The following is a 16,319-nucleotide window of genomic DNA, read 5'->3' as shown; positions in this document are numbered from 1 at the left end:
TTGATGTTGGATGGCAATATCCCGGAATTCATGTTTGGATTTTATTGCACTTTTTGCATTTAAAGGACCATTTTCGAAATTATTACAAACTACAAGGACCAAAATTAGAGTTTTCTATCTCAAAACGATCGAGTTTACCATTTTGCCCTCGGAACATTCCCCTTTTTCTCGTTCAATATTCCATCAACCCTCACGTGTCCCCGCTCCAACGGAGACAAAATTGTATGGTTTTACGATTTTGCCCTCAGAAACATCCCCCCTTTCCTCCCCCATGAAAACAGGAACAAAATTCTCTGTAAACAGAGAATCTACAATGGTGACTTTGAGGGTGGAATCACACAGGGATCATTGGATATGCCCAATAAACGATCGGATTACACCTTTTTGACTCGTATTTCCGACAACAACAACCTCCGATATAAGTTTTCCGGTGGAGCTAGTAGCGGTGGATGCGAGTCATCTCAAAAGTCTCACTCCGGAGAAAAGGAGGAGGAAAGAGGAGAATCTGATTGGGAGTTGACGAACTTGATCACTGATCAGAGGATGCAGCAGAATCGGCAGTCGAGTTTTCCCGCGTCGATTGGTGGTTTGCAGAGACAATCGAGTGGGAGTAGTTATACTGAAAGTTCTTTATCAGATGATTACTTCATTCCGTCGTCCTTCGCTGCGACAAGTAGTGGTGGCGGCGGCGATGATGATGCATACGTTCACTTATCTGATGGCGGTGACGGCCAGCCGTTGTTGAGGTTGGAGTTGACGGAGGCAGGTGATGGTGACGGATGGTATTCTTCGTTGAAAAGTTGGGCACAACAAGCGGAGGAGGGTTATAAATTGCAGTTGGCTTTGGCGCTACGGCTTACGTCAGAAGCTACGTGTACGGATGATCCTAATTTACTGGATCCCGTTCTGGATGAAACTGCGACCTCGCGATCATCTATGGCTTCTGCTTCTTCTGCAGAAGATTTGTCACGTCGATTCTGGGTATGTGGTTGCGCGCAATTTGTGTTTGAATTCTATTCAATAGCACCATGATTCTAGTTGGTAACCGGCACTAATTCTTAGAAGAAATTGACTGCTATGAGTATATTCGAGCATATTTGTCACCCCTACCTAATGGTTTTGTCCTCACATGCATCAATACTAGAAGGAGAAATAGTGCAGTAAAACAATGATTAGGACGTTAATAAACGCTATTCTTAGGATATTATTAGCCCCACTATCAAGGTTGTTTCGGTTAAAGCTTAATACACGCCAGGATTGCTTAATCAATAAAACTTATCAAACAACTAAATATATTTTTCCAGTTAACGTTATGCAGAAATTTCTATGTAGAGAGGAAGAGGATTAAGAGATGCGATATAAGATGATTAGGATTGTATTTATAACTGGTTTGGATAAGGTTAACTAAATTTAAATTATGTCCGAATCAGAGAACAAAGAAAAAACCTGTAAGAAAACGATCAAAAAATTCATCCAATGGCGAGTGAAGTGGCTTTTCTGGCGGGTTAAGTTGCAGGAGGTACTGTTCGAGTGCACAAACTCCAGAAGCTCATGCGTTAAATTCACACAAACAAGGCCGATCATCCTCAGCTCACCTAATCTCTTAAACAACTCTACAAGTTATTTAGAAATTATAAACCAAAGAAGAATTTATCACTCTTCCAATGTGGGATAAATGATATGCCTAAAGTTCGTATATATAGCTCAGAGATACAAGTAAGATTCTGTTGTTCTTTTTACGTGGGGCTGAACCTCGCTATGTATCTCACTTTGAAGACCGTGTATACAACAATGTTGGCTTCTTAAAAGAAGGCATTGGGTTCTCTTGTAGGAGGTTTTAGGACCAAACTTTACATAGAACATTATCCATGGAGGCCACTTATATACGAAAAATACAACAAAAGAATTCACACACCCTCATCACCTTAACCTCCTGGGAGGCCAATGGCCCAAATACCATTAGGCCAAAGCCCTTTGGTAGGCCGTTATTAGGATCACGATTGTTGTCTTGTTGCCCTGTTTATTAGTTTATAATATTCCTCAATGCATATTTCCGTTTCTAGTGATATATTGTGAATGGACCATCTAATAACGAATGCAGAGTAATAAAGTTGTCAAATGTATTTGAAAGATCTAACCTGATGTATTCCAACTCTTAAGGGTTATTTTTTATCAGGCAAATGGTTGTTTATCTTACTTTGACAAGGTCCCAGATGGGTTTTACGTTATCCATGGAATGGATCCATATGTATGGGCGGTATGCAGTAATCGGCAACAGAGTGGACAAATTCCATCACTTGAGTCACTAAAAGCTGTTAATGCTCGAACTGAATCTGCAATCGAAGTCGTTTTGATTGACAGACTTGGTGATTCCAGCCTCAGGGAACTGCAGAACCGTATTCGTAGCATTTTCTGTAACAGCGGCACCACAACAGACGTTGTTGACCAACTTGCAAAACTCATTTGCAATAAAATGGGGTGAGATTTTAGCTCGTTCTTTAATATATAACTTCCAGAAGTGTCGGCGTCTTTTGTACTATCTTACAAATTGATTTTGTTGCCTTCACAAGAGGTGCCGCTTCAGCTGGAGAAGAGGACTTGGTTCTATTGTGGAAGGAGTGCAGTAATGACTTGAAGGAACGTCTAGGATCTGTTGTACTTCCAATGGGTAGTCTCTCTGCTGGCCTCTGCAGACATCGGGCTCTACTGTTTAAAGTATGTTATGCATATGAACCAATTGCTCTGCTAAAAATTACGTCAAAACTTTAGTTGCTTGTTTTTGTAACTTGCTGATATCTGTCTAAACAATTCATTTTTTATAGGACCTTTCAGTGTAAAACTCTTGCTGTTGAAAGTAGCAAGTTTGCTATTCTAACTTTACTAGAAGTATGTTGGTTTCAATAGGAAGACCTTAAACCAATAAGCAGTGGCTCCTTCTATTGTGTCCAAACAACGTCCCCCTCTCTTCTGTAGCACAAGTTGCGACAAATGAGTCTAAGGAATGATGTAGGAATGACTGGTCTACTCTTTTAGAAAACCTGAAAACAGGTGACACTACCATATTCGATAGCAAATAGGTGATTTAGTTTGTTATCTTCACAATAGAACTTGAGGTTTGAATCAGTTTGCAACATATTCCTTATGCTGGATTAACCTTGGGTATTTCTTTTTATGGTTGTATAACAATAGGAGACCCGTAGGATGTGTTTATTGTTATTATTGTTGAACTTTTTTTAATTAGAATTCTAGGTAAGTTTTACGTGTCTTCTATTATGGCTTCTACAGGTCTTAGCTGACACCATTGATTTACCATGTCGAATAGCCAAGGGTTGCAAATATTGCAGAAGAGATGATGCCTCATCTTGCCTTGTTCGTTTTGGCGACAGGTAAATTTTGGGAGCTCTAGCCATGCCTAGCATCTATCATCTTTTTTTTTTTTTGTTTGTAAGGGTGTCCAGGCCAAAGCCCGACTGACCCCCGGCAAATTTGAAGGCTAAACATGGCCTCACTTAAATGTCGCCAACACTCCCTTCCCAGGGCTCGAACTCGGGTTCATGACTATGTCATGCCCAAGCCTTTACCACTAGGCTGGAAGGTCTTTTATCATCTTCTTTTCTGCTATTATAGTTAGGTAGTTAAAGACTTGGTGTGGTACAATAAAAAAGAAACAAGGGTGATTCATATTGGTTGCAAATATTGTGTTAAATTACCATTCCGGCAGTATCCCTTAGCAAGGAAGACCCAGTGGAGATAATCTCTATGATGGTTCAGTGTATGTATATGTGCATCTTGCTTATTATGACATCATTTTTTTTCTCAATCTAAGAAAATTGAGGTCCAAATTGCAGGGAGGTCCTTGTTGATTTGGTTGGAAACCCCGGTTGCCTCTGTGAACCTGACTCTCTAATAAATGGTCCATCTTCCATCTCAATATTTTCCCCATTGCACTTTCCGCGATTTAGACATATTAACTCCGTGGTTGATTTTGAGTCCCTCGCCAGACGGTACTTCGTAGACTGTGAATCATTAAATCTGGTGTTTGAAGATCCACCTACTAGTAAGTTTCTTTGGACATATTTTCAGTGGAATAATTAACTCTCTTTGTTTAGTGAAGGAAATGATAAACCATTAAAAGGTTTTAGTGTATTCATCTCTATGCTAGATTACTTAGGGCCTGTGTTTTTTTTCCACTCCCCGCTCCCGCGGGGTGAATTTCATGCACTTTGCACCTAGGGATTACATTTCTAGATGAAAACATGATCATGTGAGGGACACCAATTACTTGAAATTGAAGAACCTGGAGAATGTGTGTCCTATACTTATTTACCACACGTATAAGCTAAATGAAGATCTTTTTAGAGTTCTGACAATCATTCTTGTAAACCTTCAATGTTTTAAAAAATTTCAGGATTTAGACAGGCCTTTTTTTGGTGTGACACAGATGTCTAAGTGTTCAAGCCTGTTAATCTATATTTACATATACATATATATACACTCACACACATACATGTGCACATGTATACGTATATAGCAAGATAATTTACATACAAATAGATATACATACATGCATATACTTATACACATGTTTATGTATGTGTATACGTGTGTAGGTTGAAGGTAGATATAACTGTTGGACATGCCATCTATCAGCTTAATCTTTTCTATGACTTGACAAAGAATACATAATATTTTGTGTATGGGTTCATCTTTTTCAAACTAATTGAATTAGTGGCGGCAAAGCTTATTGGCTGGGCAACCACTTACGTAGCCTTAGGCAGAGATCTTTAGAGAACTGACACGAAATAAGGATTTTACATATGCAATTTTGTCTGTGTTTGGTTTTCAAGCTTGTTATTTGATGCCTTCAAATGATAACTCACTATTATACATGAAATGTTGGAAGAATTGTAATTTTTTGTTGTCTCTTTCATATTTTGAGTTTGATAAAGTAAAAAACCGGAACTGTACAAGAAGAATTGGTGTTAAAATTGTAACAAGATAGCAGTAATTAAACTTTTGGTAAATACAAGTTCGACATTCAAGATCAAAATAGGACTAATAACAGAGAACAGAAGAAGCATTATGCTAAGTGTGCCTCCAAAAGCAAGATATGTCATGGGAAATGTTGGTTCTTCCTTTCCCTATTGCAGGTGATGGAGCTTTTGGGGGTGCTCTCTTTCCTCGGCAATCTGATAGAAATTACGTTGATCTTGATATGGTTAGTCCAATCAACAACGAAGGTAACCTCGACGTGGAGGTTTTTGACATTCCATGGACCAATATGGCTTTAAAAGAGAAAATTGGAGAAGGTAACCTCTTTTCTCTTATTTGGATGGTGTGAACTGTATTGGAAGGCCACACATTCCTTGCCATGTTGTCTGTTATCAAACCAAACCAAACCAAACCAAAACCTAGTAAATCCCACACAAAAGTAGGGTGGGGTGAGATGTAATAGCAGTTGTTTCTGTAAAGATCCTTGGCTTATGCAAGAGTGTGAGCAGATTGGTAGAATGAGAAAATTAAGAAAAAAAGAAAGAAAGATAACAAGTAGGTATATTGAAAACAAACACAAGGTATGGCGAAATGCATACAAAGCAAGGCAGCACATACACAGTGCAAGCAAGGGAAAAACACAAACCTAGCCTACACTTCCGGCCCTCTCTCCCCCCCCCCCCCCCCCCCCCCCCCCAAAAAAAAAAGTTACATGGGAAAACCCCTTTTCCATTAGACTAAGAGAGATTAACTTCCAACCCCTTTTGCCCCCAACAAAAGGAAAAAAAAAAAGAACTCTCCGACTCCCTTTTGCTCAACCGTGCTTAGCCATGTTGTCTATTATACATCCAATCATGACAAAGTTACTTGGTGCACTTTTCAGGTTCTTTTGGTACTGTTCGTCGTGCTGTTTGGGATGGTTTTGTAAGTAGCACACTCTTAACTTTTTTTATGTGCTAATTTTGCTAAATGTGCAATTTTTTAGGTATAAAACAGTTTACCCTTTATTCAAATGTAAGTATTAAAATTAGTAAACGGGGGCAATCTGGGTATTTTGAATATGAGATCGTCTACAAGGAGAGTGGGAATGCCAGGAGATTGTGAAGAATACTTTATTGAATTACTTACATTGTACAACCCATAGGATGCACTATTAGAGATGAAGATTACCAATATACTTTATTAGGAAAAAAATCAAGAAAAAATAAAATTAGTCAGTAGAGATTTTTCTTTCTCCAAATTAGGGGTTGCAACACATTCGGACTGCGTTAGTGGGAGGGGGGATAAGAAATTCTGGCTACACCATGGAAGGACAATGACTTTTTGTATCAGGATTCGTGGAAGGCTAGTCTTACCATGCACCTCTATCTTAACATTCCAACGTTTGTCGGGGGAGTTACATGGGAGTGTAATTGGTGGGCACTCCAGGGTCTTGAAGACCTATCGCCATATGGCAGCAGGTTGTACTGGGTTGGTATGTACAAAGACGTGGAAGAGATGGCGCAATATGATGTGCCAACAATGACACAAATATATAGCCGTGTCACCATCTGGATTTGACAGCCTTTACATTACCGAATAAGGTATGAGAGGAGGTGATTATGGACTTTGTTTTTTCATTCTCCTAACGAAGGAGATCATTTGATAGTTTGAATGTTTGATTTTCGCTATCGAAACTAAGGGAGCTGGTTGATAATGTTGGAGATTGAATATCTTGTGCTTGGAGGAAACTAAGTGGGTATGTACGTTTTAAGCAAATACAGAATGTGGGCTTAATTGTTAATTGTTGGACTTCAAGCTTGTGAGCCATATTGAAGCTAAGATTCGGCAAAGGAATTGATGCTACAATGTCAGAAAATGAAGTATATATTTTTGTTTTGAATAATTGACTATTGGCACGATGTTTTGACCAACCAGCTAATGAAAAGATATATTATTATTTGACCTAGAGAAGGTTTTTGCTAGCGCCCATGAGAGTCATGCGGTGGCTATAGAAAAAGAGAGAGCCCCTATAAATTTGGTAATGCCATCAGAGATATGTATGGGATAGTAACTTATGTGACAGAAACCATTTGGATACCAAAATGGAGCCTGATTTGGAACTAGGAGGATAACCAGGTGAAAAGTAGCAAAACGAAATGTATCTAGAGGGTTAGATGATTTTGTCCCATCCCTTGGGAAATATCTCTGAAGTGTGGTGGAAACAAACATAACTGGATGGAAACAATGGAACAAAGCAGAAAGGAAAAGAAATGGAATGAAGTTTGTAGCTAAGGCTAGATGTCTGCTGGTAGCACTAGAAAACAAACTAAACAAGAAGAGACTATCATATTAATTCTACTTCGTCTCATAACAGGTAACAAAAATAAGAAAACGAATTGGCTGATTGGAGATCTTTTAAGGCTTGGCTTAACCTCTTTTGTCATGGTTAACTGCTTATAATACTAACCCGTGTCATTTTTTGTCTACCTGAATTCGTTTGTAATACAAGCCTTTGTTAAGATCTTGAAATGCTCCCTTATTAAAACTTCATTAGTTATTGTGGCTGAATCTATAAAGCTGATGAGAAGCTTGACTCTGCTTGCTTTGAAAATATAACTATAAAATTGACTTTGTTTTTATCAGATGGTTTTTCATGTCTCTTGTTCGTGCTAAGAAAAACCCATCTAGAAATCATCAGCTTTTATTAATGATTGCATATCTTGTTGTGTTGAAATATTTTCCTACTTTTGAATCGCCACCAACAATAACAAGACAAAATTTTCATACCTTGTCACCCTACTTGTTTGTATCAGGTAGTTCTCATGTTCTTTGTTGTGCTAGAACAAACCATTTGGAACTAATAAATTCAATCTTTAACAATGATTATATATCATGTCGTGAATCAGCTTTTCTTCTTTTGAAGGTGCCACTGGGAACGAGTTTACATTTTTTTTGTTTCCCATCCTCCTGCTTGATTGGCAGTTTGTATGTTGGTTCATAGTGATTGATAACACTTCATGTCAAGTATCTTACCTAAAATTCTAAACTTTATGAACTCCATTATTTCTAGGACGTCGCTGTGAAGACTCTTTTCATGGAACAAGATTTTCATCCTGAGAGATTCAACGAGTTCTGGCAGGAGGCAAGTCCTAGGCTCCTAACCATGTTTCCCAGTTGATTTGGATCTAGGCTATAAGAAATTTCTTATTTCTGTATATTTTGGTTGAAATTATGTCTTTAGTGACTGTTGTTTTGTTCTGCTACTGTTTGTTAGGTTGCAATAATGAGGCGCCTGCATCATCCAAATATCGTTCTTTTTATGGGTGTTGTTACTCAACCCCCGAATCTGTCAATAGTCACTGAATATTTATCAAGGTCAGCATCTACAGTTTTAGGTATCAGTCTGAGCATGACCTTTATGTTATCAGTGAAGAGAGTCAGATTATATGTTCTGTTGAATATATCTACAATTTAAGAACTAGTTTCCTAATTTATGGACACAACAAAACTAGCAAACTCAAATAGTTCTAATATATGTTAATGCACAATTTTATAGGAATTAGTTTCTTATTCAAATTGTATAGAAGTGCGTATATATCATGTATAGAGAGGTTCAGGGAAAACCCCAAAAAAAATGAAAATTTGAGGAACACACTGGTAACCGTTCATCTGGACGGTATGCACATGTGCATACAAGTAATTGAAGTTGTTTCTTGGTTTTTATGTAAGTGTGCATGTTATATACATGTGCATACCGTCCAGATGAACGGTTACAAGGGTACGGTTAGAAGTGTGTTCCTCAGTTCTTCTTGTTTTTGCAGTTTTCCCCTAAACCTAACCCATATCATGTATATATCCTGAATTAATCATTGAGAAGAAGATTATTCATTCAAAATTCTCATATGGCCTAACTTTATGGTATTTATTTTGAACTGCAGAGGTAGTTTGTTTAGGCTTTTGCACAAACCTGGTCCAAAAGAGGTGTTGAATGTGCGTGGTCGTCTACGGATGGCTTTTGATGTGGTAATTGCCTGACACCTTCTACAGCAGAGTATTCAAACCTGTTATCTTTTTTTTTCAGATGTCAAAGGAGTGTGGCCTGTGGGCACTTCAACATGTAGTATTGACAGTGAGTAGTGATAGTGGCAATTATAATTGTAAAAATGATGCTAATAGTAATAATAAATAAAAACGATGACTGAAATCCTTTTGGTGCACATGCCATAGGAAGTACGCAGTCTCATTTGTTTTTTCTTGTTAAAAACTTGTATCTCCGCGTTCTAATTTCTATTGCCCACTCATTTCTTCAGTGTTTTTATTATCGTCTAATATAGTTAACTGCTTTTCTATATAGGCGAAAGGAATGAATTATCTTCACAAACGCAATCCTCCCATTGTTCATCGGGATTTGAAATCTCCCAATCTTTTAGTTGATGAAAATTATACTGTCAAGGTAAAACTGCAGCTTTTCTTTTTCCTTAATTCTTACTAAAAGTTTTGTAGTGCATTCATTTTTGCAAATCTAACGATGCTGTGTTGCTTTTTAGTCTCCAGAATACTTGGGTGGATGGGTCTGAGATCCTTATTGAATCCATGGCATAAATTTTACAATGTACACATTGTATGTCTAATAAACAATGAATTATATTGTATTTATGTATCCTTTGAACAAAAATAAAATATTAATTATGAGGGTATAGAACTGTGAAATATAAGATTTATGATGATGTGGATTCCTTTCCTCATCCTATATCAAAAACTACGCAAAATTTGTATTTCATTCCTTCTGTATGGACTTGTCTGGGCCTGCTTTGTACATTTCGGCCTTCATAAGCGAGTTAACCCGGTGTTATGTCTTGGCTACATTGTGTTGGATTATTTTCTTAAATCATGGAGTTACTTGATAAGTGAGTTATCCTGATGTTTTAACCTGTCTGATTTGTTATTCAGGTATGTGATTTTGGCTTATCACGGTTAAAAGCAAATACATTTCTTTCGTCCAAGTCTCTCGCAGGGACTGTGAGTTCTCTTTAGCTCGACTATATTTCTATTGTCTTTAACTAAATAGAATTTATCTTTTTTTGATTATGTTCTGTGTTATAACAGCCCCAGTGGATGGCACCAGAAGTCCTAAATGATGAACCATCAAATGAGAAATCAGATGTGTATAGCTTTGGGGTTATTTTGTGGGAGCTGGTTACTTTGCAGGAGCCTTGGAGTTATCTAAATGCTCCTCAGGTTTGTACCTTTAATTAGTCTTTGATTGTTGAAAACTAGATTACGCACTTATTTGTGCTCTGTATTAGGGGAATTCATGGTGTGGTTTGGGGCCAAACCACAAACCGCACTGCTTATGCGGTTTGAGCATTTTCCAAATTGCAAACCACACCGCAGATATCTCAACCCACCAAAAACCGCACTATGAAATGTGGTGTGGTGCGGTTTATGCTGTTTATATCTAGCATATTTTATTATAAAATCAACGATAACGTGACCATAATCCAATCAAATAAAGGAAAAGTCCAAAAAAATCCAACATACCTTCTCATTTTGAATTTATTCCCTAAACAATTTTTTTGAGTTAAAAAACCATTAAACTTTCTCATTTTGAATGATTAAGTTCATGAGCTATTTTTTTGAATGAAAAAACCATTAAACTTTCACATTTTGAATGATTAAGACCCTGAATTTTTTCAAAAAAATAAATAAACTATCGAACTTTTACTAGTCGGTTAATGTAATCCTTTTGGGTTAAAAAAATGTAGATAAACAATTTCTAAAAGTGCGATGGTTTATTTCTAAAAAAGTGTTTAGGGACTTAATCAATCAAAAAGAGAAAGTTTAATGGTTTTTTCATTCAAAAAAATAGTTCATGGACTTGATCATTCAAATGAGAAAGTTTAATGGTTTTCTCATTCAAAAAAATAGTTTAGGGACTAAACCATTTAAAATGCAAAGTTTGTTGGGGTTTTTTGAACTTTTCCCAATAAATTAAAATACATCCGATCTCCAAATACATATTACATAATTAAAAATAGTGTAAAAGTATTACATATTCAAGATAGTTCAAGAAAACTAAAAATATTACGTAAATTAGCCTAATTATTATATATATATATATAATAGTATAAATTAAAAAATATATGTATATAGAATGTGTGGTGCGGTTTGATAACTCTAAAGCGCAAACCGCACCACATAGTGTGGTTTGGTAAATACAAACTGCAAAACGCACCATGGAAGTTCTAAACACGGTTTGGCAATATGGATGAACACCCCTAGATACAACAACAACAACTAGAAGCTTCCAAACTAGTTGTGTGGGCTAAAAATKTAAGCCACAAGAAATTGCAAAGAGGTGAAATCCTATATGAACTTAGGAAGTTTGGGTATATGGATAGTACATTTCAACGTGCTTTGATGTAAAACTTTCTCCACCCGAAAAGACCCAGATAATGAAAGTCAGCGCCGTTGAATGCACAATGGCCGATTCACATACCGAATTGTATCTCTGGAGATTGGGTTGAAATTATTTGTGAGATTCGGGATCAGCTTGAAGAATATGAATATAATTGTAATACAGTAGGATTTCTATCTGACCCCCTCAATCTTTCTATCTAGAGGGAGTTACATATGCAATCTAGTTCAGAGGACGGAATGCAAAGATGCCCTTTCGAGGTCTGGCTACTTGAATACCCCAAGAAGTATTTTAGATTTTGTAGGTCATTAATAATGAAGAATTTAGAGTTGTGATCTCCTTGGAATCCTGATGCCATCTACGCCTTTCTTATGCAGTCACACCAATCGTTTAGATGATCATATATTATGAACCGAATCGATTGAACAACTGAAATAGAAACCAAGTGATAAGGACACTGTCAAATGCTTCAATTAACAAGGAAAAAGAAGAACAAACTAGCATTCGAGAGGCTAGAACTCTCCCATATAGAACCCACTAATTTTCTGCATGACTCTCCCACAACCAGACCCACTAATTGATATTACTAGCATAATAGGACTATTCTAGATTATTCTAGATATGACCCAAAGTCCCCTTCTGCGAACAGAATAATTCCCCAAAAATACTAAAACACCTCTTCTAATAAAGCAATATCTCTTTATATCCTTGTAGGTTGTGGCAGCAGTAGGCTATAGGCACAAAAGGCTCGAGATTCCTCGTGATATAAATCGTCAACTAGCAGCCTTGATGGAAGCCTGCTGGGAACAGTGAGTTCATAGATATTTCGTTTACGAATGATGATATTTTGTTGGTCCACAATGAGATTAGTCGTATTGAACCAAAAGTTGATACTGCAGTGAGTCATGGAAGCGCCCGTCCTTTGCCAGTATCATGGAATCTTTGAAACCATTGGTAAAACCTCTTACTCGTCAACCAAGTTATGTGGATGCTTCAGTACTACCCTGATGGTATTATGTCTAATATGCAGATATGTGGAGATTCATCGATGGATTAATCTTTGATAAAGGTCTCTTTTTAAAAAAAAACTCACGTTTGATAATCTTACAGATACTCTTTTAGGAACCTAAAATTGATTAGGAACCCGAGAACCGTCCACAGCTCAACACGTGGCATATTCATCATGAACATTGTAATGTATTCATCATGAATGTTGTAATATATTCATCATAATTGTGTGATTCATGATGAATAAAACGTCCATATTCATCATGAATGTGTGATTCATGATGATTATTCATCTTAAAGAGAGACATGTGGCGTGCCGGGTTCCTAGTTAATTTTGGGTTCCTAACGGAACTTTCCTCCTTGATTTAATAAGCTGGCTTTAGTTGTTCTTTTCTTTGAAGGAATGACTTTAGTTGTTTATTAGTGTTGAAATAACAATCTTCCATAATAAATTCCAAGTTCACAGAAATAAGTACTTTATAGGGTCTATTTTTCGCAGATTTAGCAAAAAATTCGAAATTCAAAAATAGACTAAAATAATTAAGAATTATTTCTTAAGATAGCATGTGATTGGTGGACCATCTTGACATTTATCGAATAATTTACCGTATTTTGGCAGGTTTGGTAAATTGAAGGATCATTTTGGCTGTTTTGAAGTTGTTGAAGGACTGTGCCTTGCTTAAAAGGTATTCGGAAGGGTAGCGGAGCAACAGGACTTTTTTTAGGAGGGCTGAACTGAAACTTCGTCTAATATAAAAGCTTTAAGCTCTCTTTTCTTTGATGTTGAAATCTATTGTATCATATGACACTCAGTTATTTCATATGCGGTTCCGTTCCGTTTCAATGAGAATGAAAGTTACGGTAAGAATAGTGAGAAGAGATCTACATCTTTAGATTAATTATAATTGAAGATCAACAATGCAATAAATTAAGATGCAACAGATCAATTCTCATGATAAGTGCAATTCATAGGGTGCGGTGAGATTAAAAGTATCAAAAGTTCAAATCTCTTCTTATGTTTCTCATCTTAATATCTATTATCCACGATGGTTCATTCTTCCATATTCAGTCTTAGATATTTTCTAGGGCTCATAATTTTTTAACAATTTGGTGGTGAACTATAGATTAAAAAAAAAATACCAACTAAATGATGCATTTTTCAACATTTGTGTATTGTATATTTTAGGGGTTGTTTACTCAAATACTTATCCGATGAGCGTTTATGGTTAGGATTCGACATTTTATCACTTATTTTATCGGATAAAATTTTGGTCCATAAAAACAACATCATATGTAACAATTTATCTGATAAGTGATAACTGGGTAAGAGTCGTCACCGTCGCTTGCTGAGGAAGACTTTCCGTAAATTTTCAGTCTTTGTCATATTCATCTGATACAATAATGTGACTTGATAAATTTACCCGATTAAACGTTTAATAAACGGTCACTTAGTTCCATATTAACATGTGTTAAAAAACTAAGCTTTGTCTAAAGAGTGGTGTGTTGCATGAAATTTTATGTATAATTAATATTTTAAAAATATAATTACTGATGGAGTTGATTTTTTTTTTTAATTTTAATTTTCTATTTTATAAAATCTATTGGATATGTTTTTCGATTATTTATTAAAAGTTCTTCAAATTTGAAGCATTTCACATTCTCTCTTTAATTTCTCTTTTTTGAAGAATTGATGGAGTAAAATTTTGTCTAAAGTATTTATTTTCTTTATTTTAGAAAATTATTAAATATACAGAGAATATCATAACTTCAATATTTTTGTTCATATATACTCCTTTGGGTTGAGTTTTGATGAGAATGAAAGTTAAGTTGTGAATCGTAAGAAGATATTTCCACCATTCGATGCACATTATGATGAGATGCACTGAGATGTACCGGATTAGTCCACGTATCAAACGTGATTTATGGGTGGATTTGATATTAAAGATGGTCAGGAGTCCAATTTTTTTCACGCTTCTCATCTTAACTCTCGTTTTCACACGATCATTCACGTACTCTCTTCTCTCGGCATATGTTGTTTTGTTTATTCAATATTATTAAAAAATAGGCAGCATCTATTTTTAAATTAGTATGCACACTTGTTTATTTATTCCTTAATATATCATTAAATAAGAATTTAAAGTTCTAATCCCTAGTTAAAATTTTGTATCACTTGTAAGGCTTACTATTCTTAAGCTATAATTGGCAAACTAGCTGATAAAATAGTTAGTAACTGATAAATTAGCTGATAGATGACAAGCTCATTATTGGCTTATTTTTGTCAAACAATACCTTAAAAACGAACTTGGTGAAAAAAAGTCGGGTATTGAAGAAATTTGACAGATATGCAAATTTTAGTCTCTTATTTTGTTTTATGTAATTTGAAAGTATTTTTTTTTTTTTGTTTGTTTGTCAATTTAGTTAACGATTTTACGTTTGTTAAACACATCATGTTAAGTCAAATTTTAGCTGTATCGGAGTAAATTGGATGTCTTCTTTCAACCATGTTTTTAACTACAAGTTTCCTTAATGGCACATTCGTCCTTCAAACCTAGAAAAATCACCCAACTGTTGACATCTACCACCAGTAATAAGAAGAAATGACTAACCTACAAACACTTTTTCTCCTTCCGTTATCATTATTCCTCATAATCAAATAAACCACAAAATCTTAAGTCGAACCAATCAAGTAAACCCCACTTGAACATAGGGTCAGGGAGGGGGTTGAGATATATGGAGATATGACCTCTACTGCAAACATAAAACAGTTAACCACAAGGGTGGTGTCTGATTGGTTTGAGCTTGGCTCCAAAGGTGTAAAGTACCAGGAGGTCCCATATTCAAATCTAAAGAGGAATGAAAATCCCCTTGTGGCCATGGAGGTTCAAATGCAGTGACTCTGAGCTATCTGCAAAGCAGGTGGTCGTCCTGGGATTAGTCGGCTCGCATAGCGGGTTGGATATCCAAGTTAATAAAAAAAAACATAAAACAGTTGTTTCCATGAAGATCTATGACTTGTGCAATACACATGGCAAAAACAAAGACTTAACATATGGTGAACATAGAAAGGAAAAGGAAAAAAAAAACTAGAAAAGGTTATGAATAGGTACACTGAAAGCATACAAGAAATAACGCAAGAAAAAAAAAAATACAATAAAGCAAGTGAGGCAGTACACTGTGCACAAACAACACAAGTAAGGAAAACTTTGTTCCTAGTTTTAACTGTCCACTCTCTAACATCCCTCCCCCAACCTACAAAAAAAAAATATCGCACCCTTTACATGAAACCACACTAGCTATAGAATCCTAGGGGCCGTCTACGAAACGTTTACCTGATAAGTATTTACTGGGTAATTTCCCTCACCGGATGGACATGGCAAGAGCCAAGAATCTTATCTTGTAAAAACGATGATAAAGATGGAGAGTCTTACCCGGTAAGTGAAGGTGACAACTCTTACCTGGGTAAACGCTTACCAGACAAATTGTTGCATGAAATACGTTTTGATGTATTACAATCTTACTCAGTAAAATAAATTATAGTGTTAACTTCTAATAATAAACACTTACCGGATAAGCATTTAAGTAGTCTTTCGTTTCTTAATAATTCTTCGATGGGTACGAAGTTATAAGATCCAAGATTATGGTTTACTCTTTGTTGACATCTAAAAAGTGATAGAAAGAACAAAAAATGTGACTTTTCATAACGCATGTGACATGCACGTGACCAACAATATTCAAATTTCGTTACTTTTAATGATTCATGGACCGAATTGTTAAAAAAATAACTCATTTGGACCAAACCTGCAGATAACGAACAGTAGAGGGAGTATTTTCGTAATATATTCAAATCTATTTTTGAAAATTTTAATGGTAGTCTGCGTTGTAGCGTAACCCTCCTCCGTCCCGCTCTCGCTTTATAACT

General features: G+C 36.1%; 1 protein-coding gene across 5 annotated transcripts; it reads left to right on the top strand.

Moving 5' to 3' along the window:
- Window positions 1–278: 278 nt before the first annotated feature.
- LOC112519832 (serine/threonine-protein kinase CTR1) lies at window positions 279–13,284 on the top strand. Of its 5 annotated transcripts, XM_025128129.1 has the most exons (17): window positions 279–981; window positions 2,177–2,478; window positions 2,571–2,715; window positions 3,286–3,386; window positions 3,849–4,057; window positions 5,151–5,309; window positions 5,876–5,916; window positions 8,045–8,116; window positions 8,249–8,349; window positions 8,913–8,997; window positions 9,329–9,427; window positions 9,925–9,993; window positions 10,081–10,212; window positions 12,107–12,201; window positions 12,292–12,346; window positions 12,423–12,461; window positions 13,020–13,284. In XM_025128129.1, exons 1-16 carry the CDS (start codon window positions 355–357, stop codon window positions 12,447–12,449), a joined length of 2,319 nt encoding a protein of 772 aa, XP_024983897.1. In that variant the 5' UTR covers window positions 279–354; the 3' UTR covers window positions 12,450–12,461; window positions 13,020–13,284. The 5 variants fall into 5 exon arrangements, 4 of the variants coding, with proteins under 4 accessions (XP_024983897.1, XP_024983896.1, XP_024983898.1 ...); XR_003069952.1 differs by having other exon boundaries at window positions 12,292–12,461; XM_025128128.1 differs by lacking the exon at window positions 13,020–13,284 and having other exon boundaries at window positions 12,423–12,470.
- The last annotated feature ends 3,035 nt before the right edge of the window (window positions 13,285–16,319 follow it).

Source organism: Cynara cardunculus (assembly GCF_001531365.2).
Source record: "Cynara cardunculus var. scolymus isolate 2C chromosome LG 10, CcrdV1, whole genome shotgun sequence".
Taxonomy (NCBI): domain Eukaryota; kingdom Viridiplantae; phylum Streptophyta; class Magnoliopsida; order Asterales; family Asteraceae; genus Cynara; species Cynara cardunculus.
Note: the sequence above shows the minus strand (reverse complement) of the source record. Positions and strands in the feature narration are given on the sequence as shown.

Coding starts and splice junctions, on each gene's coding strand:
- LOC112519832 (XM_025128129.1), top strand. CDS start 355: ATGCCCAATAAACGATCGGATTACACCTTTTTGACTCGTATTTCCGAC. Junction 982..2,176: donor ATTTGTCACGTCGATTCTGG/GTATGTGGTTGC, acceptor ATTTTTTATCAG/GCAAATGGTTGTTTATCTTA. Junction 9,994..10,080: donor CCAAGTCTCTCGCAGGGACT/GTGAGTTCTCTT, acceptor GTGTTATAACAG/CCCCAGTGGATGGCACCAGA.